The sequence below is a fragment of the Corapipo altera genome, unplaced genomic scaffold (genome assembly GCF_003945725.1).
Source record: "Corapipo altera isolate COAL_440 unplaced genomic scaffold, ASM394572v1 56, whole genome shotgun sequence".
In the NCBI taxonomy this organism is placed as follows: Eukaryota; Metazoa; Chordata; class Aves; order Passeriformes; family Pipridae; genus Corapipo; species Corapipo altera.
In genome coordinates, this window is record NW_020884896.1 from 9,194,106 (window position 1) to 9,221,598 (window position 27,493).

A 27,493-nucleotide genomic window follows, 5' to 3' on the forward strand; every position below is an offset into this window, starting at 1 on the left:
AGGGGGCGGGAGGCGGCGGCGGAGACCCGCGGTCCGGCTGAGCGCTCGGTCCGGGAGGAGACGGCGAGGGCGGGCTGAGCGACAGCGGGGCGCACGCCCACTCCATTAGTGGCAAACATGTACATCAAGCAGGTGAGCCGGCGGGACTGGAGCTGCCCGCCGTGTGCGGCGCGGCCTGGGCCTGGCAGGGGACTTGGCCCAGCCCGCCCCGCCCGGGGTGGGGAGTTCTCAGTCTCACACCTGCCCGGCCCATAGGAAGGGGCCCGCAGGCTGGCGGCGGGCCCTCAGGCCTTTGCTTGGCCCGTCGCTGCCCCGGGGGGAAGATCGCGGTCCGGGGGGGACCACGGGCCCAGTCCCACCGCCGGGTGGGCCGACGATGCCTGCCCTGCCCCAGCTCCCGCGGCTGGTTTCATTCATTAGTGGTGTGAAGCGGCGCTGGGGGCTGATCCTCTGCGACCCGGGACTTGTTGACGGGGACCCTTTGTACAGCAGCCCGGGTGTCCCGACCGCCCGCAGGCTCGTCCCCAAACAAAGGGCTCTGCTCAGGTGTCAGGCGGCACCTTGCAGCTGTTCAGGTTTTGGGTTCTCTTCTTTGTTTTGGGGTGATGTCTCAGGCCCCCGGGCTTGGACCACTTTGCTTGTTGTACTTCACCCTTGCCAGGTTGACGTTCAGTTAAAAAGAATATCCTGGTGTGGACCTTTTTCAAACAGTTTTTGAGGTCATTATTAATGTTACTTCTGCAGTATATCCCTGCAGCCGCTTTAGCAGTATATTGCGTAGTATGCACCGATTTTTATCACTGCTTTCGTGCCACTGCCTGTGCACGTTCATACAAAGCCTGCTGAGGTTCTCATTTCCCGGTGGACTCAAAATTGACCCTTTTTTTTGACACCCTGCAGATATCATTATTAAGAAGAATGCTTTATCACGTTAGAAAGTGCATGTTCTAAGTAAAAATTAGCTTTTCGTCTACTCTTTGGCTGACTGGGCAGTGTTTAAAATGCCTTTTGTTCGTGCTTTTGTCAATCACTCTTATCACAGGTGTGCACCTTGTTTTAAAGTTCTCGAATAAGAGTTCTTGTTCTCAAGGTTTGAATTGCACAAAAGTAAACAGTGGTGAAGATATTTAGAATAAAAAGTCCAAATCAACTCAGAACAGGGGAAATGTTTCATTTGGAGGGGAAAAAAGAGGAAATTTGGGTGTTCAATAACCAATACTATTCTAGGAGCTATAAAATAGAGTGTAACAAAGTGTGAACTTGAGAATAAAAGTAATTTGTTTCCACCAGTATCCCTTATTTTGTTGCTTCCCAGAAATTATTCCTGGAGTTTGAACATTAAAGTTATTTAAGTCTTAATCCGAGTCTATACAAGGCAATAAAGAACTCATGAAGCTTCAGAACATGTAGGATGGAAGGAGTGCTAAACCATCCAGAGAAAAACTTTGGGGGAAGATGATGGTGTTCAGTCTGCCCCAGCATGTGGGTGGTAAAAGTTTGGTTTCTCTGGCAATATCCAGTAAATAATAATGGGTTGTTTTTATCTTTTTGTGGAGAGTTTCTGGTTCTTATGAGAATAAAATAAATTAATTATTCCAATCTGGATTTTTTAAGAATATTACGGGTAAACTGTAAAAACAGTAGAAACCAAATTTTTTTTCCCATTCTTTAAAATTTTTTTCCTGTCATGAAATGTGGTGAATTGGGAAGCAGAATTATTTGCAAAATGTTTGGGTTTTTTAAAAATATTTTTTATTTAATTTTTAAAATCCAAATGAGGGAACACAGATGCTGTGGCCTGGAGTTAGTGGCAAGACCTGAGTAAGATTTTCTGTTCCTGTTTTTGCTTTGAAAGCTGCTGGCACTGAGCTTGCCATTATTTTAACTGTATCTCGTTGGAAGAGCTGGGTGAAGAACATTGCTATAAAATATCAACTGTAGTCCTTTTGTAAGTGTTGGTGCTGAAAAATCTGCAAACATCAAACCTTCAGGTGGCTGCTGTCTTTCTGATGTCTCACTGAGCACAGCAAAGCTGCTGTGTAGGCTTCCAGCACAGCTTTAATGTATGGAACAAATTACTTGGTGCTGGAAGTTGGATCAGTTTTGCTGCTATGCAGCACTGAAGTATTTGGATATTGTCATTTTCTGCCTTGTGTGCTACTGGGCTTGGCAAACCTCAACTGCTGCTGAAATGGAGGAGTTGAGATTCTACATGCTGCTCCCAGAAGAGTAGCTCCTGTGGTTGTCTGTGTAGGTTTGTATTTGTTTAGGAATTGAATTTGCCAGAACCAAGATAACTTGCTTTTTTATGTTTCCCCTTAGGTTGCACAGTAAAACAAGACTGCATTGTATGTGAAATAGGCAGTTTAGTAGTTTTTCTGGCCTGCAATTGCACTGTTTAGAGAATTTGCAAATAGTATTCTTCAGGTGTAAGTGGATTGCGTTATAAAAGTTAGAAATAAATTTGGCCCTGCTGGGATAAGCACTTGCTATGTTGAGTTTTCTTTCCTGTATATGATACTTAAAACAAATATATATTTTTGTGTAGTTTGTTACAAGAAGATTCTCGGGACTCTCTTGTTTGCTGTGCTTTGACCTACACAGCATCTCTTGCTTGGAGAGAAATCTGTCCCTAAGGTGATGCTTAGGTGAGGGGCTGGTTTTATGATGTAAGTGTCTGATGTTGAACTGGAAAGTTGAGTTTGTGTGGGAAGGGCAGGCGAAATCAGTTACCTTACAATTGATGTAAATATTCTGTCAAACCTTACACTTCAAAGACTGTTCGAGAACAGAGAACTTGGTTAAAATAACTCACTCTTCTCTCCAGGTAATAATTCAGGGCTTTCGAAGCTACAGGGACCAAACCATTGTGGACCCATTCAGCTCCAAACACAATGTCATTGGTAAGTTCCAATACTTGTTTTTTCACACTAATTAAAGTTGCAGTGTTATTTCAGATGTTGTTCACATTGGTCTTCTTTGTAATTTTCAGTATTTTGCCTGCATTTGATGACTATATTTTGTGTTTCAGAAAGTTCTGTACAGTTTGTAACATACCACAAGGTGTATTCCACTTGCAGCAAACTAATGCTACTGTTCAATTTTGCTGTACATCTGAGTCTTCAGAGACTGAGTGAGGTCCATAAACTCACCTGGGATTTTTATTTCTTCCCTCTGTGGAAGTGTGATCATTTTTTTATAAATAAGCACACCAGCTACTCTAAACTGCTACAGGGAAAGAAGATCCTCTTCCAGCTTTAAAGGAATGAATTTTTGGAATGTGGGCTGTCAGAAAGTATAAGTTTAAAGTGCAGTTTGATAAATAACACCTACTCTAATAGCATGTTGTTGTCAACCGTTCTCATGCATCTTCCTGGTTTTGCCCATGGACACCTGGCCCTGCCTTTTCATGTGCATTGATTTTTGTGATTGTGCAGCAACTTTTGAGACTGCTGACCCAACAACAAACAGACAATTTTGGATGTAAAATCTTAGTAGGTGGGATTTACTCTGGTCTTAGAAAAAACACACACGACACAAATAGCACGTTTTACTTTGTAGTGTTACTTCCACAGGAGCTAAAACTTTATCCAGGTATCGATGGTTTTAAAGTACACTAAAAAAATCAGACTTTGCTTTTTTTTAAGACTTCATAGTGATCCTCAAGTAATTTTGGGGATGAGGTGAATCTGGAAGGCATGTAGCTGTGAAGGGATGAAAGGCCTGGGATGCTCATTGCTGCTGGAAGTCAAGCAGTTTTTAAACTAATACAGTAGGTACTGATCTCAAAGAGGAGACACTGGGCCTTGCTGAAACACGTTGGAATAAACACTAAGATTATGGTAGTGTAGTGCTGTGTTCTTACAGCTTTATTTTTGAAATAGAAGTAGTACTTCTTCCAGTCTTTTTAAAACAAAATATTGCTGAATTAGCAAGTGGAAGTTCAGATGTGTTGTGGTTTAACCCCAGCCAGCAACCAAGTACCACACAGTTGCTCACTCACTCCCCCACCAGCAGGATCAGGGAGGGAATTGGAAGGATCAAAACTATAAAACTCGTGGGTTGAGATAAGGAGGGTTTTATAGGAAAAGCAGAAGCCATGCACACCAGCAAAGCAAAACAAGTAATTCACTCACTGCTTCCCGTGGTCAGACAGGTGTTCAGGCATCCCCAGGAGAGCAGGGCCCCATCACATAACAGTTCCTTGGGAAGACAAATGCCATCACTCCAAACCTCCCCCCTTCTCCTTCCCCCCAGCTTGATATACTGACCATGATGTCACTGTCTGGAATATCCCTTTGGTCAGTTTGGTGTCCCAGCTGCGTTTCCTCCCAACCTTTTGACCTCCTTGCCAGTGTGGCAGTACAAAGGGCAGAATAGGCCTTGGCTCTGTAAGCCCCATTTAGCAGTAACAAAACTATCTCTATGTTATCATCCTTGTGTTCAGCACAAATCCAAAACACAGCCCCATACCAGCCACTGTGAAGAAAGTTAACTCTACCCCAGCCCAAACCAGCACAATATGCTACTTGAGGTTCAGTGTCAACCTGAATGTACAGGCAAGTGATTTGCTCCAGTTAAATATGCCAGGAGAATTTGATTTAGGTTTACTGTTCCTATCCCACCAGAAGATCAGTATAAAAACCAAAAAGATGAGAATAAATAGGATTGCTTTAACTATAATTTTCATTGTGGAATGGTGTTGGAGTTTGTAAATCATTGTAACACGTTTGTGTGGGCAAAGGACTGCTCTCTTGTTCTCAGTGACTGAGTGATCCACCTACCAAATGTGCCTCATTCCCTTGAGATTTTGCTTGGCTGTGTTATATTTGGGTTCTATTCTGGAATATTTTTATGCAGCATTTAATGTACGTTGCACTGCTAACATATGTTAACTTGAGGTTATGCTTTGTGGTTTAATTTTCAGTGGGAAGAAATGGATCTGGAAAAAGCAACTTTTTTTATGGTAAGCATGGATTTCTTTTTAGCACCGGGATGCTGATGATACCAGGTTTCTTTGCTTGTTTTTGCTAGAAGTTGGTTTACCAAACGTTCCTCCTCAACGTTTAGTTGATTGTTGAAAGGCAGATCCCAATGCCCTTGTTCAATAGTTACTTCAGATTTTTCCCTGGTATTCAATTTCTCTTACTAAGAGCCTTCTAATTTCAAAATGGCCAAAAGAAGTATTTACAGGAGGAAACTTGATTCTGAAAGTCACCCACCATGAAAGACGATGTTTTAGACATTCTTAGTGGCTAAATTCTACTCCACAGCAGTTTGGCACAGCTTATACAGTCTTTTAACATGTGGTTATGAGGGGGATTTTGTGGAGTGGGAGCGTTAATGGAGGAGCAGAGATGCTGGTTAAAGGTGTTAGTAGCCTTTGTGATGGTTGTGTTCAGAAATTGTCAAAGGTTAAGTGGTAGCAATATTTTTAGCCTAGCCTTGTGTGCTCTGTATTTCTAGAGGAAAGCTCACAAATCTCTGCTTGTGCACCATTGTTAGTGATTTTGCAGTGAACTAGTAATGTGGCAACAATGATGTGTTCAGAGAAATCCTGGTGTACAGCAGGCTGAGTGGTAAAGATCCAGCAGACTAAGGTTTTTAAGGAAGAAATACTGTAAAATTTTAGCAACAGCGTGACTCTATTATACAATAGTAAATCAGTATGTTTTGAGTTAATGAAACTGCTGCATATCTCCCTGAAGGAGAGAATAAGTCTTCTGTTTCTTTACTGTTTTATTACAGCAATCCAGTTTGTCCTCAGTGATGAGTTTAGTCATCTTCGCCCAGAGCAGAGACTGGCTTTGTTGCATGTAAGTGAAGGTGTATGGCAGCAAAACTAAAGAATAAGCTAATGCACTGGAATGTTTCTACAAAAATGTTAAATTGCTGGGCTGTGGATATTTTAAGCCAATTGTTTTGAAAGTATCCTGAAACATTTTTCGTTTCCCATTGGCAAAAGGGAATTTATTACAAAGTAATACATTCTATTGATAATGCACACCAGTGAATATGTAGCCAAGATTTTCAGAAATAAAAATCTTTGTGCTGAATGTTACAAAGATGATCTTGACTCTCAAGTCCTTGAAAGGAAAGGGGAGGTGGGGTTGTCAGGAGAAAGGGGAGATGAATGAGCTTAAAATATTTTCAAAGGTGGCAGTTATCTAACCAAAATATCTCTTGTCTTAGGAAGGTACAGGTCCTCGTGTTATTTCAGCATTTGTGGAAATTATATTTGACAATTCGGACAACAGGTTACCGGTGAGTTGAACAAACTGCTTTGGAAATAGATTATTGTTTCAGTCTCTTGTAATCTCATTCTTAGAGCAAGTCTTCAGTACAGTAACTGCCTTGGAGACATTTCTGATAAAAAATGCCACAAACATTCTGGATTAGTTACAGCTACTTGCAGTGGGTATGTATATTTACTGGTTTTTGTTTCCTTAAGATTGATAAAGAGGAAGTCTCACTTCGCAGAGTCATTGGAGCCAAGAAGGACCAATATTTCTTAGACAAGAAAATGGTGACGTAGGTACTTCTTTTCCTTTTCTGAATGAGACTAGTAGTATTTCTGTAACATTTTTTAGTCCAACCAAACACTTGCATCCCTAGCCTGAAATCATTTACTTCTGTTGTGTAATACCAACAGCTAGAACATCAGTTGTTGTGCAATAGACAGGAGACTTTGAATTTGCAGTTTAATCCATTGTTTAATGTGATGTTTAACTACTCACATAGTATTTCTTTCAGGCCTCTTTAAAATAGAAGAGTTAGATTTGTTTTATATCCTTCCTTGTGATATCTTTACCTGTATTTGCCTCCTCTGTGCTTTGAGGTGCTTATTTCTTAGTCTCTTTCCAACGCTATAGTATTTTAGATATTTTCCATTTTTATTCTCTCATTTCATTTTAGAGTTAACCATTATCAAATCAAGAAGCTTCTTCAAACAGCATGCATTGCACATGGTGATTATAGTATGTGATATATAGTTGTGATACTTTACTGAATTTTTACAGCTGTGACTTTCACTGTGTTCTTAATGGATTCATAATAACATTTCAGGAAAAATGATGTAATGAATCTTCTTGAAAGTGCTGGATTTTCTCGCAGTAATCCCTACTATATTGTCAAACAAGGAAAGGTAAGATTCTTTTTCACAAAATGGAAGGAATAACTGTCAAGAGTATCATGCTCCCTGGATGCTGAACTTTCCTCAATTATTGCAGAAGTAAACTAGAACCTAAATCCATTTTTAGTTTGAAATGATTCTTGTATGTAGATGCTGCTTTTGCAAACATTACTGTTCTAGGAGTTTATGTTGATTTTAAAAAAAAAATCATATCTGTAATGTTGATATTTAGAAAAGGGCTTTTTTTATGGTGTTCTTGGCCATCAGGTGCTTTTCCATACTTAAGTACAAAGCAAACTTGATCCCTATGACTGTTGTAATGTAAATTCATAGATTTCTGGGCCTTCAGATGAGGCAGCAAAGTAATGGTAGGGAATTTTAGGAGATTAAAAATACTGTCAATGGAGAATGAATGGAAACATGGTGAAGTACTGGAAGTGAACACACATCAGGGAAAGGGCTCAGCCTGTCTGAGCTGCTGTTCGAGATGCAGGCAGCTTCCTAGAGCTTATAAAGGGCAAAGCTGTAGGCAAAGGACATTCTACTTGTAATGGCTCACAGGATGCATCCTCAAGGAGTCACTGTCACCTCCAAAAGATTACTGGAAGGGATACTTAAACAGAAATGCAGGAGACTTGAGCACTTGATGACAAGAATTCTGACCATAGTAAAATCCCTCAAATGTTTATCAGGATAAGTTTTCCTATACAGCTCAGTGTGTGTATTTGAAAGAAATGACTTGGGCTGGAATGTCATTTGTGTTTTGTAGTGGGGATCGGTGCACATGATTTAAAGCCAAAATACCCATACTGGTTTTAATGTAATACAAATTAGAAACAGTAACCTTCTTAGAAAAGGATGCAACCTCTGAAATTCTATTAAAGGGAAGTGAGTTTTATGTTGGGTGTAATTGTATGGCTGATTTAATGTTGTATTAATGAGTGTTTCGTTATGTGAATTATTCTAAGATTTATAACCCCAGAATTTTAGTGTGGTTTTATGGAGGCATTTAAACTGTTTGATTTAGCACCAGGGCTTAAAAACTCAAGCTTGAGTTTTTCTAAATGTAATTTTGAATGAATTATGGTTTCTTCAGTGTATGTAGTACTTGTATCCTGATTTTCAGTTTAGTAATATATGGAAACCAACAAATTTCATTACAAGCAGAGTACTTACCATCCAGTAAACTAATTGTCTCAAAAGAAAAATAGTGTGGTATATACTGTGTACCTGAATCTTTCTGCCAAAACCTCAGGCAACCAGGCACAGCAAAATAAATGGAATCTTTGGTCTCTTCTGGTTAGCCATACATCCAGAGCAGGCTATTGAAATCATAAATCTTGAATTTTCAGATCAACCAGATGGCTACAGCTCCTGACTCTCAAAGACTGAAGTTACTGAGAGAAGTAGCTGGTACCAGAGTGTATGATGAACGTAAAGAGGAGAGTATTTCACTTATGAAAGAAACAGGTAAAACGGTTTAAGAAATTACTGTTTTATGCCACAGTAATTCCATTAACTCTGAAAGTTTGACTTTTTCAGTAGTGCTAATTACTAGATAGATTTTGTGATATGTTAAATGATACAGAACATGTCATATTTCCTCCTTGAATTTCAAATAGCTCAAAGGTTTAATAAGTCACTTCACATGTGCTTTTAGTAATAAAACTTTTTAGCTGAGCTAGTAGGGATAAATTTACTGTTCAAAACATGAGTGATGTCAGCTGGCAGTGATAAAAATCAGGATACCTACTGCCATACAAACACTAAAGTTCATGTCAGGTAGTCTATAATTTTTTTAAGTGTGTGAGCCAAGAGGGTTTGTGTTAGTGTTGCCTTACATAACAATTATCAACAGTTCTGCTGTTAGGATATTTTCTTGGGAACTTCTGGACATCGGTTCTCTTCAGATTTCTCCTGAGAAATAATTAATCACTTCAGGAGATTCAGTAGCTGCAAATGTGTGGGAATATATTAGTGCTTAACTGAATCTTGTCCTCTTTTCTGAAGAGGGCAAGCGAGAGAAGATCAACGAGTTGTTGAAATACATTGAAGAGCGACTGCACACACTCGAAGAGGAGAAAGAAGAGCTGGCTCAGTACCAGAAATGGGATAAAATGAGGAGAGCATTAGAATACACCATCTATAATCAAGAGCTTAATGAAACTCGAGCTAAGCTTGATGAGGTAAAATATCTTGGCTGGTACGAGATACAACATGAGCTGCTGATTTGTTTTTGCCACCATCTCTTTGTGTTCCGTGGTAGAATCCTGTCAGTGTTAAGGAAACTTTCCTGTCCAACCATCCAGGAGCTGCTCTGTCAGTCACAGCCCCACCAGCTGAGCTGGGACCAAAGTCTTTTCAGCAGCGGGCAGCTCCAGTGAGCCAACAGGTGCTCACTCACACAGCCAGACCAGGTTTCCCACAGCAGACTTTAATTTTCATCTTGGTGTCATAACTAAATAACAGAACAGCTCGAGCTGGGTGCCTCTGAGGAGGGACCCCAAACAAAGGAGGCCCTGGACTTTTATCCCCTCAGAGTCTGAGCACATGCAAGTCTGGGGTCATTGGCTCCTGCTGTGTCTCCCAGTGTCCAGCTACCTGGCCTGCTCACAGATCCCTGGGCCCTGGCACCAGTTCACAGTGTCTTGCCTTGGGCTCTCCTGCCTGGGGCATGCACCACCCAGAGCTTAATCTGCAGCGGTCTGCAGCTGCCCACTGAGCTACCTGCACTGAATGTATTCTTCAACATCAGTGTTCTTCACCAATAAAACAAATTCTTTTCTTTCCGGAACCACTACTAAAACAGATTCTTGCTACTTAAGCTATTGGTGATGTTTCCATACAGCTTTCTGCTAAACGAGAGACAAGTGGAGAGAAATCAAGGCAGCTGAGAGATGCACAGCAAGATGCTAGAGATAAAATGGAGGTAAAAATACTTCTAAAAGGGCTCTCCAGATGTGTTTTGCTTTGTGGGTTTGCATTTTTTGGAGAGGGGAGGAGGGCTGGTGGTGTCTAAAACTGTATTAAATCCAGTTTTATACTTTGATCCTGTTTGGAAACGTGAGAAGTCTTTCACACTTCTGGTGTATCGTGATGTACAGAATAACGATCACGTGAGTTTTGTAGATAGTGAAATGTGGGTGCAGTGTCTGAGATACTGCACACTTAAATTTGCACAGGAAATAGAACGGCAAGTTCGAGAACTGAAGACAAAGATTTCTGCAATGAAAGAAGAGAAAGAACAACTTAGTGCTGAAAGACAAGAGCAGATTAAGCAGAGGACTAAATTAGAGCTGAAGGCTAAGGATCTGCAGGATGAATTAGCTGGCAACAGTGAACAAAGGGTATGTAACAGCAGTGAAGTCTTAAAAGTGCTCTTGTACTCTGAAGTTTTGGGTTCAGACTGCAGCCTGTCTGTTCCCAGACAGATAAATTAGTCTTGTCTTTAGTGTGATTCCAGGGGATGTAAACTTGGACTTTTGTGTTATAGTCCTTTATTTATCATCCTGCATGTTGCAAAATCAAGCACCTATAATTCTCTTGATCTTAATTGCTGCAAGTATTGGGACAGAGGGTTTTGTTTAAAGCACTAATTTGAACTTGGTTGTTTGGCCCATACAGACCTTCCTTGCTTGTGTAATTTAACTTCTTGAGAATGCTTAATTTCATCCCTCTTTGCTGTCCTGATTGGAAAGGAATTCACTTTTGTTAAGTGTTAAAATAGCATAGTGTCAGATAACCACTGGCATCTTGCAGCCTTACAGTGTAGTTATTCTTCAGAAGTGTGCATATATGTAAAAATAGTTCCTGCTGTTACCTAACTTTAAATACTGCTTTGTTTGACTTTCAGAAAAGACTGCTAAAAGAGAGGCAAAAGCTTCTTGAGAAAATCGAGGAGAAGCAGAAGGAATTGGCAGAAACAGAGCCAAAATTTAACAGCGTAAAAGAAAAAGAAGAGAGAGGAATTGCTAGGTTTGTGCCCTTCTATAACGGGGAGTCAAAACATTTAGGAAAAATTTTATCAATCCTATTCATCTGTGCAGTTAAAGTGTACTTGTTGCTCAACAATGGGGTAGCTATTATGTGTTTGGAGATGGACTGTAAAAAGCCTTCCTTATTGTTGGAGTGGGAACAGTATTTGGTGAAATGATTTTTTTTTTTAAGCTTTTGTGGCCACTTTGTGGGCCGTGGTTGACTTCTTCTGAAGTCTTCTGGGTGATTTTTGTTGTTTATAATATTATCCTTTTCTTTCTGTTACTGATTTGGTGCTTAAATTTTAGATTTGACAGATCATTTTAGATGATTTGACACTTCTTGAAAATTCTAACAGTAATTCTTAATGCTCACTCTTAATAAATTCAAGATTTCCTTATAATACACCACGTCTTTTGCTTCTCAATGTAGACTTGCACAGGCTACACAAGAAAGAACAGATCTTTATGCAAAACAAGGTCGAGGGAGCCAGTTTACTTCCAAAGAGGAAAGGGATAAGTGGATAAAGAAAGAACTGAAGTCTTTAGATCAAGCCATCAATGACAAGAAGCGGCAGATTGCAGCTATACACAAGGATTTAGAGGATACAGAGGCAAACAAGGAGAAAAACTTGGAACAGTACAGTGTAAGTTTTCAGCTTATTCTCAGGGTTTTTGAGAGAAGAGTTAAATGCTCATTTTGATCTTGGACAATTAGACTTCAATGCCTATTTGTAAGGAAGATGTGACTTTCTGGTTGGGTGTGGCCTTTGAAAAATGTGTTATTGAAAACAGCTGTAGATAAGCTTTAAACTCCTTTAGCATCCAACTTCACTCTATGTCTTGGCTTTGCCTTGTAGTACTTTCCCCAGTATGTTTGGCCTGAGTTTTCAGGAAGAGTTTTCTATCTGCCTTGCTCTTGTCTACATTGAATGTGACCATGTCATAGATAAACATTTGTTATGTTCTTATAGAAGTCTGTGTTGGTTGGTCTCACTTTTCTCATTTTCCCCAAGCAAGAGGATCTTTTAAACTATGCAGCAGGCACTGCCCTTGTACCATGATTGCAGCTGGTTAGAGTTGCAACCCTAGGCATGTTAGAAGATTGATCTGTTGTAGTATTATTTGCATAACTTAGATTTTAATTTCCATTCAGAAACAGCTCTTACACTGCAAATACAGCAGTATAATCCAAAAATAGCACTCCTGCTAGGAGTTACAGCAGTGAAAAGCTCTGCTCTTGTATTGAGAGAGCATACAGTGCCAATGCTGATAGACAGTGTTCTTGGCCTTTGTGTAATATATCTGCTAAAACTGAGGATCAGTCTGACAGCATGCAGGAATGTAGTTGTACAAAAAAGATGGTGTTCAGCTAAAATACTGCTTGGTTGGGGCCCACATTGGCAAAGTAGTGATTCTCTGAGTTGATGAATGAAAGAAATAGGATTTCTTTGGCTGACTGTAATTGGACCATCCTGTTCAATGGGTATTCTGTAGCATTGAAGAGGTTAAATTTGGGGTGGGTTTTGATTCCTTTCTATAGGAAAGTGTGGTTTTCTTTTTCTTCCTAAGGAAGATTGATTTATGCTTAGGCAAAGAATTGTACAGCTTTTTGTTGTTCAGAGAGAAAGTGTCTTGGGTGAATGTGATTGAGAGCTTGCGAAGGTAGTTTGGAACAAGTTGACTATGTTTTTAGAACACAGTCACTCCTCCTTGTACACATATAAATATATAAACACAATCTTGAGTACTAGCCCTGAACTGCTTTGTAAGTGGCAGGTGTTAAATGAACAAAGGAAAGATGTCTCTGTTGGCTTAAGCAGCACACATCAACAGCAGATGTGTTAAAGTCTAGTACTGCTGGAGAGCAGCCTAAGATTTTTGACTGATAGCAGGATGGCATGGTACATGAGATTACTATGTGTGTTCTTATCACAAATCTCATTTATGAGCATGATTACACAGTAGTTATAGTAGTAGTTATAATAGTTATATAATTTATATTTAGTTACATTCTTACCGTGACTTACAGTTGATCCATTTCACTTCAGTGCCCAGAGGCACAGCTGAACTCTGCCTGCCTTGCCATCTATGTAGCAGCTAGACCTTGTTACTGCTTCCTTACAAAGATGTATTTATTCTTAGTGCTTTTGCAGTTTGTTGTAAACTGGTTTAAATGTTTGTAGGAATTGTTTTCTGAATTTTAAGTAATAGTTCAGTATTAAATGAAGATTTTGTTTCATATAAAGACTTGTAATTTCATACTGTTATTTTCTTTGTATTAGAAACTGGACCAGGATCTTAATGAAGTGAAGGCTCGTGTTGAAGAACTGGACAGAAAATACTATGAAGTGAAAAATAAAAAGGATGAACTACAGAGTGAAAGAAAGTTAGTAATTAATTGAAATATGTCTCAGTCTCACTTAATATGAAGGACCCCAACTGTGTAGTTGTTAACATGGCATGTAGGTATGTTTTTTGAATATGGCCATGTATGAACTCCTGCACTTTGCCTTCCCATTAGATGAGCAGTCTTTAAGGAAATAATAATAAAATCTTCAGATTGCATTCACACTTCAAAATTTTACTGGTTTTGTTCTGTAGTTATCTGTGGAGAGAAGAAAATGCAGAACAACAAGCTCTTGCTGCGAAGAGGGAGGATTTAGAAAAGAAACAGCAGCTTCTCAGAGCAGCAACAGGAAAGGTAATATACCTCATGTTTGAGAATTCCTTGTGGAATCTTATTCTTAAAGGACAAGTCATAGTCATATCTGAAAGATACCATAGTTACTTTTTTAATTACAGTCTTTCTGTCATGATTAAAACAAGTGATATCAGAAGCTAAATTTTTCAAATATTTATAGCTCTAAAACTACTTGAAAATTTGTTTTGTAAACTCAAGGTAATTGATGTGAGGAGACCAGGCAGAAATGAAATACTTCTAAAATTTTTTCTGATATCTTTTTGCTTAAAAAACCCAAACAAACAAAACTGAAAAGTAATGAACTCAAGTATTTAGATATTTTCTGTTAGAGCTGTTGGGTTAGTTAGCAGGAATTTGGCAGAAAAGGAGGTTACAACTTGCACTAAGTTAAAGTGGATATTATGTGTACATATTTTAACTGGAATACAATAATAAGCTGTTCTTCAACAGGCCATTTTGAATGGTATAGACAGCATAAACAAAGTTTTGGAGCACTTTCGTCGCAAAGGGATAAACCAGCATGTTCTGAATGGCTACCATGGCATTGTGATGAATAACTTTGAGTGTGAGCCAGCTTTCTACACCTGTGTTGAAGTTACTGCAGGGAACAGGTAATGACATGCTCTTTAGTGCAGTGTCACAGCTCAGTTCTTGGTGCAAGCTGCTACTGAAATTTTAGTCTTTTGAACTTGAGCTCTTGCCTTCCTTTTGTCAAAGTGCCTTCTATATAGCATGATCAAACTGCAGTTCCTTTGTCAAGGAAATAAGAATAATTTTGCCTGTTTGAATATTAAGCCTAGCTGCTCTTGACTTTGTCAAAAAAACCCCTAAAACAAAAAAGAAAAAACACCCCCACAAACAACAAAAAAAGGCCCAGAGCCACACTCCTGACATTTACCAGAAGGACTGGTGGTGAAACTGAGATATATTGCCTAAAGTTGACAGCATCTTCCAGTGTGGAAAATTCTACAGTAAACAAGGCTGATCTTTCAATAAGAGTAAGAAATATGTCACTCGCACTAGAAAATCTCCTGGGTGAGAATGGTCTCTAAACTGTCAAAAGCTGCTACCTAAAAGCTCTGAAAGGATGTTGAGTGTTAAGGAGTCCGTGTAAAATATTTGTGTACAGTGATGCTCTAGAGAGATTGAACTGCTCTTGTGACAGGAGGGTGGAATATACAGTTCTTGTCTAATCTCATATTAAAGTGAATAGAATGTATCCACTTGCTTTTCCTGAGGCATGGAATTGAAAGGAAAATGCAGTGCAGCTTTATATTGATATGTTATTTAATGGTACCTGCATAATTACTGTTCCTTTAGAAATATGTTTGTGCTTTTAGCACAGTAAAGTTTTGTCTGTTTGTTGGGCTTGTTAAATAGGTTGTTTTATCACATTGTGGATTCTGATGAGGTCAGTACAAAGATCCTAATGGAATTTAACAAAATGAACCTTCCTGGAGAAGTTACCTTCCTCCCTCTGAACAAGCTGGATGTTAGAGATACTGCTTATCCTGAGACTAATGTGAGTTAGAATTCCTTTTGAACCTTCCTCTGCTTCATAATTACAAAGCCTGATGTTTTGAATTGTTTGTGTACATTGCTTATTGCCCACTTGCTTTTCTGTGGATGTCTGCAAGTAAATGCTACTTCTAATTTATGCTTCTCAACATAAAATCCTCTGTTATAGAAAAATACTTTCCTATGAGGTATCTGTTCTTTAAAGTTTGACTGCACTTTACAAGTAAAAAGGCGATACTAAAAGATAGAATTTTCTTGTAACCTAAAAATTAAGAATTGCCTAAATTCTGAATTGCAGTTTTTTCAGCCTAAATGCTGCTATGGACAAAAACTGAATAGCCATCTTACAGCCATGGACAGATTATAAAAATTATTGGAAATAGTTATGTTTTTATATTTAAAAATGCATAAATAAACCTTCAGTGACTGCTATTTAAAAATAGTTCTGTAATGCATTTCAAGAAAGTATTGGCTCTTATTTGAAACTTTAGCAGTGAACGTTAACACTGCTTCCTGCAATCACAGTTGCATAAGTTCTTCAAAAATAGGGGGTTTTCTTCTCTTTTTCCTGGATAGACATGGGAAACAAGCAGACTTCTAGTGTGTTTATTTTGAGGAGTCTGTATTAGTACAACTGTTAATGTTTGTGTTCTGCTCTCTACAAAAAGCAGTAATTTTTTTGGAGCAAAAAAACCTGATACTTATTCAGCTTGTTTCAGTAGCAATCTAATACTCTTGTGAGTTTTCTGGCAGACCTGTAGTTGACTTCAGGCACAAGCCTAGCTGTGAGAAGCTAAAATTGCAATATCTTGCACTTGATTTCCATAGAGTGTTTATGACTATTTTTACTCTTGAATGCTGTGTATAATTTAGCTGCAATATACTTACCATATGTTCTTATCATTAAAATTCCTGTCATTTCAGGATGCTATTCCTATGATCAGTAAACTGAGATATAATCCAAGATTTGATAAAGCTTTCAAACATGTTTTTGGGAAGACTTTAATTTGTCGTAGCATGGAAGTGTCTACCCAGTTGGCCAGAGCTTTCACTATGGATTGTATCACTCTGGAAGGTAAGTATTTCAATTTTATAAATTATTTATTGTAAAAACAGGATCCCTGGCTTGTGAGGCTCATTAAACATGGTCTGTTGGTGTTGTCAAAATAAGATTATTTAAAATAATAGTATACTTGACTGAGATGTATGTACAAAGGTGCACTTGGTTAAGTACAGTGCTTAAAAATACAGGATTTCCTCAGAAACTGTGGAATTCTTGTAGGAGCTAAAAGTTAGTAGCCGTGTATCTCCATCCTGAGAATTGTAAAGCAGATCAGGTTTGTATTCATACAATTTGTTTTATCCAATTTAACGAGCGTTTGTTTTCCTGGAGTATATTTATGATGTTTTCCTCAAGCTTAAACCAGTGTTTAGTGTGTGAATGTGTGGCCTTAATTACTGAGAAGTGCAAGGTGAATTCTCCAGTGCAACAGGCGTGTTTACATCTACGTTCTCTGAAATAATCTGTAACTCTTCTTAATTGCCAGTTCTTAAGAAGGCAGATTCCCTGCAGGCTTATTGTTGTCTTTTTGTCACTCAAAGTCAATCTGAAAAAATTCCTAAGGATGTCTGAGGAGGAAGTTACTAATTTTTCAGTATCAGCATACTCTACAAGCCACAGATGCTGCTGATTACTTGATCTCTTGTTTATTTCCTCACAGAAAGTCGAGGGGTTTTTTCAAACTGATAGTGCTAGGCATTTGCATTTTTCCTACATATTTTCTTTCCTTCAAGCTGCATGGTTTCAGAAGTGAACTAAAAACAAGCTAAAGCTTAAAGGACATCACAGCAGTCTGCATTTGTCTTGAGAAAGGAAATGCACTTAAATTGAATACAGAAATAAGCATTTCCCTAATTACTTTAAACATAGGTCCATGATTGCTCAGACATGCAGCAGTTCTGTAGGTGAGTTGATGTTCCAGTGAATCTGCTGTGCTACACTGGAGAGCATATGTTGTGCTGTTTATAGTCTCACTCTCTCGTGCTCTCAGGTGATCAAGTCAGCCACCGTGGGGCTTTGACTGGAGGTTATTACGACACCAGGAAGTCTCGGCTTGAATTGCAGAAAGATGTTAGAAAAGCAGAAGAAGAACTTGGTGAACTTGAAGCAAAACTCAATGAAAACTTACGCAGAAACATTGAAAATATCCTTTTGTTGTTAATGGGGAAGGTTGTGTGATGACAAATCTTTTGTTTTGGTTACAATAATAGATGAAAAGCAGGAGACAAACTTGTTAATGTAACACATTAGCTGTGGCATTTGTTTTCACTGTTTCTTTTGCAGCCTGGTTCTATATGTTACTGTAGGGATTTCTGTAACAAATGAATCGGTGGTGAAACAAAAATAAAGAACGCCCTGCATGTGAAAATTGGTGTACAGCCAGTGAAAAGAACAGATTTTAAAACATATCTGTTGTTTATGTGCCTGAATTGCATTCTCTTTTAAAAATAATATTATTTAGATCAGTGCAGCTAGGTAAGAAGTAATTGCTGTACCACTGTTAATGTTTTGGTAAAACCTCCTTACTGGGGACACTTGACTCAAAAATAGTAATTGAAGCTCACATTGTCAATAGTTTGCTTTAGAGAGTGGCTGGCACAGTGGCCTTTAGGTAAAAAGCACTGGTAACTTCTCCCAGTGAAAATTTGATACTGATCATTAAAGCTTACAGATGAGGTTAAACCCTAAATTATGAGGCTTTCTATTCCTTTTAGAGTTTGTTGTAGTAACTGCTATAACCAGATATTGTTGTTATCTGTGTTAATCTTCACTGCTTCTTCTGACTCATGCTATATTTTTAGTACTTGTGTCCTGAATTGGTGTGTTACAGAGTCCCCTTATGCTGGGGGGGGGAGATGGAGACCATAATGTTATAATAAGCTGTAAGTTGTTTGACAGTTCAGTCTTTTCAGTCTCCTTGTACAGTGTCCTTTTGAGATCCAGTATCTAGAATTCAGGAGCAAGGGAGGTTTATACAATTTTCTTAACCATCACCCAGGTCATGCTGTCCTTCAAACTGAATGCCTTTGCTTTATGACCTGTATCAGTGCATTAGAGACATTTTTGGGACTGCAGATAAGCAGACCACTGAAGCCTATGGTTAGATCTAAGCTGATGAGCAAAGCTTTAAAAGTACGTGACTATATCTTGTTAAGTCAGTGGGAGAATTTCAGAATGGTCTGCTAAACATGGCTTAAATAGGCTGAATTTGCCAGCTGGCTTTACATGCACCAGCAATAATTAATGTCTTTCACCCTTCTACTGGTTACTTCTGGGCAGTGTGCAGGACCAAATATGTATATCTAAAATTAGTGTGTTTTCTCTCCTTCTTTAGGTATTTTTTAAATTATAGATATGTAGGCATATGGTTTTAAAAGTATCTGTGCAGAAACTAGTTTAAACAACCCCGTGTGCAAGGTGCAGGTGGCCTACTTTTTGTAAGTAGGAATGGGAACTTGAATTCCTGTTGCTTGTAGTTAAGTTCTCCAGTTACTTGTTAGACCCTTGTGTTTCTGTATAGTTTAACTTTTAACCAGGACTACTGTTTTGGAACTGAGAAATTTTTCTTGCTGTCATGTAAGTCAAAATCTTCAGGCCTGAGTTTCTTTTTGAGCAGGGATCTATAGAGGATGTAAGTAGTGCTCTGTGGCATGTGCTTCAGCTGTTGGTAGCTGTTACTGCAATCTGATGGTAACTTCTAAAACATAACAAAAACAGACCTCAGTTGTTTTAAAAGTAAAATATCCATTCCCACTAACTTCTTGTTCTGTAGCTCATTTAGTTTTCCCCAAATGCTTTAAGTATGTGTGTTTTACTGTAACCTCTGCTTAGGAAATTATTTCATTTTTAAAGCATTTAAGGTGATGTGTTTAAATATACATTGCAGTAGGAGTAACATGATAGCAACACAACATAAATTAAAACACAGTCTTAGCAAGCTCTGCACTGTGCCTTAAGCCATTGTATCAGAATTGGCCTGAACAAATTACACTTTTGCCTCAAAATTGAGTGAGGGATAATGGTATTGTTCTAATACTTCCTTGTAAATGTGGGCATCTCCTCTGTATTTTGTGAGATTTGAATTTTCCTTGCATGTTCAAATGTATCCCTCTGTTCTTCTCAATGCCATGTTGTAAAATAAACAAGAAAAGCTTCGTTTAGCTTAGTTCCTGGTATTGAAAAGTTACTTGATAAGCTGCTCAAGTTACTTTTGTTGATGAGTCTTGATTTCTCCTGTACAACTGAATATTATGGTATGGTGAGGCTTTTTGTTTGTTTCTTGTTTTGATGACAGAGGTACTAGTAGGTATAAAATGCCTTTTAAAACAAGGACAGTTTTCCTTAGCTCACAGCATGGATTAATAATGAGATTGACCAGCTAATGAACCAAATGCAGCAAATTGAAACACAGCAGAGGAAGTTCAAAGCCTCTCGAGACAGTATTTTGTCAGAGATGAAAATGCTGAAGGAGAAAAGGCAGCAGTCTGAAAAGACATTTATGCCTAAGGTTGGTATGGGGTTTTTGAAAGCAGTTAATGTGTTTATATTAATTGTTTCATTAATATTACTGATAAAGTAGCATTCCTTTCTGGTTAACGTCTTAATGAAATATTAAGAGATGACTAGAGGTGTGTCACAAAAATATGTCAGTATAAACAGAAAGGTGAAATTCATATAGATCTACAAATTGCTTTGAGAAATGATTCTGACTAATATCTGTCCCACAGCAACGTAGTTTGCAGAGCTTGGAGGCAAGTTTGCATGCTATGGAGTCAACTAGAGAATCATTAAAAGCAGAACTGGGGACAGATTTGTTGTCTCAGCTCAGTCTTGAAGATCAGAAACGTGTGGATGCTCTTAATGATGAAATTCGACAGCTACAGCAAGTAAGGAAATTAAAAATGTCTTACCATTAACTGTGGTACCTTTCTTTGCAATAAACTTATTTTTGTTCTGTTATATGAAAAGTCACCTATGAATACAGTGTCATTAAAGTAGCGCTTCATCAGTACTAGGTAGGCATGTTTGAAGTTCTCTCATTTGCCAAGTGTATTTGCATGTTTTTTTCAAATGCTGGGTGATTTTTGCCAGCTGATCATGTGAAAATTAAGGTTATTTGGGAGGAAATCATAGGAATTTCTTTGCTCCTGCTATTGAACTTCACAGCAATAAATACAATTAGACATCATCTGAAGGGATTATGCACAGTGTGGGAAAAGAAAACAAGGCAACTAATATACTCTTTTACTTTTTTCAGGAAAACAGACAGCTTTTGAATGAGAGGATTAAACTAGAAGGCATTATCACAAGAGTTGAAACATATCTCAATGAGAATCTGAGAAAACGCTTAGACCAAGTGGAACAAGTAAGAATTTTGTTTTAAATGTACTTTTGCAGTCTGGTTTTGGTTTATTTCCAGGGCTAACACGTATTAGTCACTTGATAAATACTCATTCGTTACCCTGCATTGTCTGTGCTTTGAATACACAGTCTATGTGTGTGTCATCCTAATGATAGATTTGTTTGAAAATCTAACTATTCTCTAAAACTTTAGTAAATATTGAACACAGTTATATGTAGAGTAGCAGAAGATAACTTGTTTGTCTGGCTCATACTTTTGCTCCACTTTGTGCTGAAGTTTGGTGGCATTTATTTATCCCATAGGAACTGAACGAGCTTCGAGAAACAGAAGGTGGCACAGTTCTTACTGCCACAACATCGGAGCTTGAGGCCATCAACAAACGAGTGAAGGACACGCTGGCACGGTCAGATGGTTGGTAGCATCATTTTTTTGAAAGAAAACTCTGCAGTGTTTTGGAAGTTCACACGTACAACATCTTTTGGTTTAGAAATAGACCATAATGTGAGAAGTAATTAACTTGGTGATAACAGGCTTCTGGCTTCAGGGCATAATACATGTCTTCCTACAAGCAAAATCTTTTATAGTTGTTCCCGAACTTTGTCTAACCTATCTAAAACTCAGCTGCAGTCAAACAAAATGTTGCATCTGTGTGGCTCAAAACTTTCTTTGTTTCTCTTTCTAGACATTAACAATATGAGTGTAGTACATTTGGGGGTTTTTTAAGCTTATGGAGAAGAAAAGAGAGGGATTTTCAGCCTTTTGCCTGAAATTTAACCTTCTGGTCCTTAAATGTTTATCTTTTTGTTTCATAAATACTTTTCTGGATGATTGCTGATCTTATGAAGGCATGTAAACCTTACTCCTTTGGGTTTTGTACTCTCACCCAATATCACAGATCTGGATAACTCTATTGATAAAACAGAAGCAGGAATTAAAGAACTTCAGAAGAGCATGGAACGCTGGAAGAACATGGAAAAGGAGCATATGGATGCCATTAACCATGATACAAAAGAACTTGAGAAAATGACCAACAGGCAAGGCATGCTCCTCAAGAAAAAAGAGGAATGCATGAAGAAAATCCGAGAGTTGGGTTCTCTTCCACAGGAGGCTTTTGAAAAGTATCAGACTTTAAGTTTAAAGCAGGTAAATAGTGTGCTTGGTTTCATGTTTCCTGACCTGAAATATCAGTGTCACCTTCATCTTTAGTGTCAAATGTGGCTGGAATTGCATCACTTTGATGTGTTAATGTTTTCCATTTACAGTTATTCCGCAAGCTGGAGCAGTGCAATACGGAACTGAAGAAATACAGTCATGTTAACAAAAAAGCTTTAGATCAGTTTGTGAATTTCTCAGAGCAGAAGGAAAAACTGATAAAAAGACAAGAGGAACTGGACAGGGGCTACAAATCCATCATGGAGCTGATGAATGTCCTTGAGCTCAGGAAATATGAGGCTATTCAGCTGACTTTCAAACAGGTAACAAAATCGGAACAATTGTAAAGACACTGGTGTTGAAATCAATCAAATTGTCCCATTATGTAGCAGCTCTATGGGAAGAAGCAAATACCAAGTATGTGTGTAATAACAGAAGGCAATGTCATGTAACTTGAGGCTTGTGGATTTTTTAAATACTGAAAAATAACTAACCTTTTAAACAGGTGCCCATCCATATTACAACTCTAGCTTTGCTTTAAACCTCTTAAATATTTCCTTTCAAGTGAGTCTCTCTGTACTACCTACAACCCTTTCTGGGACATGTCTGGTAAAAAAACGCACCAAATCCATTCTCCAGATTTAGTAAATGTAATTCTAATGTTAACAAAGGATCTTAACTACAAAGTGTGTGAAGGCTTCTCTTAAAAGGTCTTTTGGTTAATAGAAGGTGACTGAAAGAAATCATACTTTTGCTACAGTTTTATGTTATAATTCTACCATTTTTTAAAAAAAATTTTTGAAAATTCTCATACTTCAAGAATATTTGTCTTAGCTGTTTTTAAGCCAACCTCTGTACAGCATAACATTGCTCAGTTCTGCTTAAGAATGAATGTTTAACTCTGCTTTGAAGCAGATACTTTGTGTGATCATGTAAAAGCAGTTGTTGTCTGCATTCGAGGTGGTTTATTGACTGTTTCTTTTTCAGGTGTCAAAAAATTTCAGTGAAGTATTCCAGAAGTTAGTGCCTGGTGGCAAGGCCACATTAGTAATGAAGAAAGGAGATGTGGAGGGCAATCAGTCCCAGGATGAAGGTGAAGGCAGCACCGAGAGTGATAGAGGGTCTGGATCTCAGAGCAGTGTTCCATCTGTAGATCAGTTCACTGGAGTTGGCATAAGGGTAAAGAAAAATATTTGTATTTAAGTACTCTAAATATTTGTTTAAGTCGAGTTTTAAGTTAAAGGCAACATTCAGTTGATCCTGTTGGTTTAATATCAAGTGATGTGGTTTAGTGTTTTGAAATCATCTTGCTGTTATATTGTTTTCTTAGGTATCCTTCACAGGCAAGCAGGGTGAAATGAGAGAAATGCAGCAACTTTCAGGTGGACAGAAATCTCTAGTGGCCCTGGCCCTCATATTTGCCATCCAGAAATGTGATCCAGCTCCATTTTACTTGTTTGATGAGATCGACCAAGCCTTGGATGCCCAGCACAGAAAGGCTGTCTCAGGTACATGTCTACCTTTCTTATCTTCTTTGTGAATAAAGGTAACAGTTTGTCTTCTCATCCCTGATTAAAGCTTTTAATTATAAAAGCACATTTTTGAAAAGTCCAATATGTGTTAGAATTTAACTTTGTGCCTTCTGAAGCTTTCATGAACTTGGTTTTAGGAAGAAGCTCTGCGCTATCTACTGTGTCTAAAGGGTTTCCTTACTACACTTCAGTGTGGTGGAAACAGTCCTGTTTGGAAGTCTCGTTTGATTTTAAAAAAGTCAGTGGAAAAGTACTTACTCTGTTTTTCATCACAGAAGTTTAATACCACACTTATGTTTACAGAGTGGCTGGATTTGTCAAGAGTGGATACTGGAATTAATGATAGTACTTAAGACCTGGTATGGGTTCTCTCTTGATTTGTGGGTGTTTATTTTTTTTAAATTAAACAAAACCTCATTCTGAATAAAGAATAGCAAACTCTTTATCTGTCTGTCCTACTTTTTTGAAAAGATTACACTAATCAAGAATTTCTGTGTTCATTTTTAGATATGATTATGGAACTAGCTGAACATGCTCAGTTTATTACAACAACTTTTAGACCTGAACTACTTGAGTCAGCTGACAAGTTCTATGGTGTAAAATTCCGAAACAAGGTAAATAATATTATAAGGTTCTCAGTAAACACCATAACTAAAATAGCTAAATTTGAGACTTGACTTAAAAAGAGTTCAAACTGAAGCAGGCTCACTTCAGTGATAGATTTCTAGTTGTGTTGCAGTCTTCTATAAAAAGTTCCTTCCTGAAAAAGAATTTAAATATCTAGATGTGTCCTTTGTCATGTTCCTTGAAGGGAATTAGAAATCGATTATAGATGTGTTGCTGAGTTCTGAAGCCTTCAGAAATGTCTGTATTACTCTGCAGGAGATAGATACTGTAATAACTGCACATTTCTTTGTTCCGCCAGGTCAGTCATATTGATGTGATCACAGCAGAAATGGCCAAAGACTTTGTAGAAGATGACACCACACATGGTTAAAGGAACTTGCACTTATTGCTTGTTTGGAAGATGTGTATAGTGCTGTTTATGCCAGGGACCTGTACATTTAAAATATGAATTATTTAGTCCTTGTTTAAAATAGTTTTTGAACATACATTTTAACCAAGACCCCAGAAGGCTTAGTTTCAAATGAGCTTGAGTATCCATTTTGTCTCTGTTGCTGTATTTTATAAGATAATTGTTAATGTTACCTTTATACAGTACCTGTAGTTCAGAAATTTTATTCTCTTCCCTCAGATCTTTTGTAAAGTGTCTGTCGCTGTTTTAAAGCTTTTCAGAAAGTGCTAGCTATTTCTTCTTAAGCATAGTTTTATCATTTATATTGCCTCACATGTTTTTTTTAATGGCTTCAATTAAAATGATTGGTTTTATTGCTGTAACTTGTATACAGTAAAATTCTGGTTTATATTGTCTTTCTTAAGAGGGATCCACTGAGCCGGAGTAAGCATTATTTGGTCATATTTGAGTGGAATATTTCAGAAACACAAGACAGAGCAATTTTTCCAAGCCACTCTTTGTTCTTTTCCCCCCCTTTTTTTGCACCTTGCCAGTGCCAGCAGAAAACCGCCCCAAATCTATCCTTGTCCAAATTCACAGTGTTCTGGTTATTGAACTGAAAAAAATGTAAGTATCAGAAAAGTCTGAAAAGACCCTAGAACTGTATCAGAATAAATCACAGCCTCCTCTTTTTCCTGGCACAGTGGCCAGTGTAACTGCTCCATCACACCTTTTCAGCCTGAGAGACCAGCATAACTTGGGCCAAGTGACAGTCACTAGGCAAAAAGTGAAGTCTTTTGCTGCTGTCTAGACTTTTGGCAAAGGGCTATTGAATAATTTGATCTGTTCTGGAATACTTAAAGATTTACCACAAGCCATATATTTCTTAGATAGCAAAGCAGTTGTAAAAACAGAATCAGTAGGTGTTAACAATAGTACATTTATAAAAATATCATAACCTTAAACAGTACTTTATGTAACTTTAGATAGTACAATGAAAAACAAGCACTCTTGTTCCCTCCCCACTGAGAGCTTTGGGAAGTGCAGGAAAGGAGAGCATGAACTGATGGCAGGCCTCCTGGGCTCAGGAGTGCATATCCTTGCATCACGAGGCAGGGTGAGAGAACTACTAAAGCTGGTATGGAGCAACTTCCCCAGGGAGTGATAAACATGCAGGGAAATACTACCTGCAGTAAGTCTTAAGCCAAAAGGAGGAGGATGTTGTGACATAACAAAGCTTTCTGTAGTTCTAGGGACTCACTAGCTGCATAGTAGACCTCTCTTAGTGAAGAGAGGATAGAGTACAAAACATGAAACAACCCCAATGCCCCCAAACTTTTTACCATGTGAATAAACTATATTTGAGAACCCCGAAGAATTTGAAATCTGTCCTCTTCATACAGAGTTCTGAATATGCATTCAAGGTGGCTGCAGACCAAAGTGAATTACTCACAGGGGAAACCAGCAAGTTCAAAGTCCAGAGAAGGACCTAAAGAACCCAGCCCAAGGTTCACACCTCAGGTTACTGATTTCATGTTGTTTGGTCCAGTGTGTGTAAGGGCGCACTGGAAGTGTCTGTAATCCATGACCACCAAATACATAACTTGCTCTGGAAGCAGCAGGCTCTGTTCTCAGTTAACTCAGGCTTGCCAGTGCTAGGGTATCAGCTTGACAGTTGTTAGTTTGAATTTTGGAAGAGAGAAGCAGTTCACGGGCCATGGAGCTAATTACTGTGCCTATTAAGAAGTGTCTTACTAAATCCATCTAAGACTGATCATGAATTTTCTCACATATAATCTCTAAAATGCAGGTAGATCAGAGCAAAAGGGGGTTTGTTTTTGTGGTGTTGGGATTTTTTTTATACAGTACTCAGCATAATAGAGCCTAAATGTGGCTGAATAACTTGAGCAATCTCAGCTGTATTAGGAATTCTCCTCTGGGTTGGGTGTAGCATTAAGTTGGTTACCGAGCACAGTAGGAAAAGGGTAACTAGCAAGCAGGTGGAAACCACTGCGTACTGTGTTGATACAACACAGAGTAAGAACAGAGAGACCTTTAGCTATCTCTCAGTTTCTCCTCTGCTAAAGACCAAGCTTTAGACCTACTTGCACAAAGCTTGGGAGATTTATCAAGATTTTCAGAATCCCTTTCCAAGGTAAGTTTGGAGGGTGATGGTGGTTTTTTCTTTGTTTAAATTACTACTAAACTTTATTCTGTCCTTTGAAAGTAGCGCTGCTACAGAGGTACTTTCTAAGCTGACACCTTGTTTCCCTGTGAGGATACTGCTTCCCACATGCTCATTTTTAATGCTGTGCTGCCTTTCTGATGTGTAATCATATATGGCAAGTGTGAAAAAACCTAAGGGCATCAGTTCCCTCATCTGGTTCACTGTTACCAGTGGCATGCGTGGGACTGGAATGGGAAGGGCTGAACTAACACAGCACCTCCTCCAGGTGTCGGAGCACAGCCTCTGTGTGGCGCTGTGAATGCTCCGCAGTGAGCCTGGGTTGCTAAGTTGGGAGTTGGGCTTACAATTGAAGAGGGCTTCAGACAGGGATGGAGCCAGGTAGGTTATGTAGCAAAATCCATACCAACTCACTCTATTGAAAAGCAAATTGCATGGGAGAGAACTGCATGAAAGTAGGAAAAGCAGAACCTCGTCTGTTACAGATTGTCCTAAGGAAAGTCCTTATACAAAGATGAAAGAATGGTCTTGAAAAAAATGCCAGTACGTATAACCTAAAGGAGGGCTTTTCCCAGCCTGTTTTTGGCCATGGTGGAGGACAGGAGTAGCAGAGAACTTTTTTTTACTTGCTGCCCCCCGATGATTTGCTTCAGATTGCTACATAAATCTGAAGATGTGACACAGCCGTTGTGGAATGCAGTGATTGGAGTGGTACATTTCTGAGGTGTATGTTCTCTCTGTGTTCTGTTTGGGACGGTTCATATCTGTCCCATTCAGCATCGTGGTTTACAAGTTGCCATTTCTGTCTGTCAGTGCTTTAAATTCTTCCTAAAGTTTGAAAAATAAGCTTTGTTGAAA

General features: G+C 38.5%; 1 protein-coding gene and 1 long non-coding RNA gene across 3 annotated transcripts in view; one reads left to right on the top strand and one right to left on the bottom strand.

Moving 5' to 3' along the window:
* Positions 1 to 26,415, top strand: SMC3 (structural maintenance of chromosomes 3). Of its 2 annotated transcripts, XM_027647972.1 has the most exons (29): positions 1 to 132; positions 2,828 to 2,903; positions 4,928 to 4,966; positions 5,749 to 5,816; positions 6,193 to 6,264; positions 6,452 to 6,531; positions 7,066 to 7,144; positions 8,485 to 8,602; positions 9,143 to 9,318; positions 9,981 to 10,061; positions 10,315 to 10,479; positions 10,986 to 11,107; positions 11,540 to 11,753; positions 13,392 to 13,495; positions 13,711 to 13,810; positions 14,261 to 14,421; positions 15,191 to 15,332; positions 16,253 to 16,403; positions 17,380 to 17,532; positions 19,745 to 19,896; positions 20,117 to 20,275; positions 20,647 to 20,754; positions 21,054 to 21,162; positions 21,647 to 21,894; positions 22,014 to 22,226; positions 22,891 to 23,082; positions 23,234 to 23,411; positions 23,943 to 24,049; positions 24,361 to 26,415. In XM_027647972.1, the coding sequence occupies exons 1-29, from the start codon at positions 118 to 120 to the stop codon at positions 24,430 to 24,432; spliced, it is 3,654 nt and encodes a 1,217-aa protein (XP_027503773.1). In that variant the 5' UTR covers positions 1 to 117; the 3' UTR covers positions 24,433 to 26,415. The 2 variants fall into 2 exon arrangements, with proteins under 2 accessions (XP_027503773.1, XP_027503774.1); XM_027647973.1 differs by lacking the exon at positions 4,928 to 4,966 and having other exon boundaries at positions 2 to 132.
* Positions 1 to 27,493, bottom strand: part of LOC113949420 — a 58,038-nt gene that overhangs the window by 6,891 nt on the left and 23,654 nt on the right. The window lies entirely within an intron of this gene.

Coding starts and splice junctions, on each gene's coding strand:
- SMC3 (XM_027647972.1), top strand. Junction 10,062..10,314: donor ATGCTAGAGATAAAATGGAG/GTAAAAATACTT, acceptor AAATTTGCACAG/GAAATAGAACGGCAAGTTCG. Junction 15,333..16,252: donor CTGCTTATCCTGAGACTAAT/GTGAGTTAGAAT, acceptor CTGTCATTTCAG/GATGCTATTCCTATGATCAG.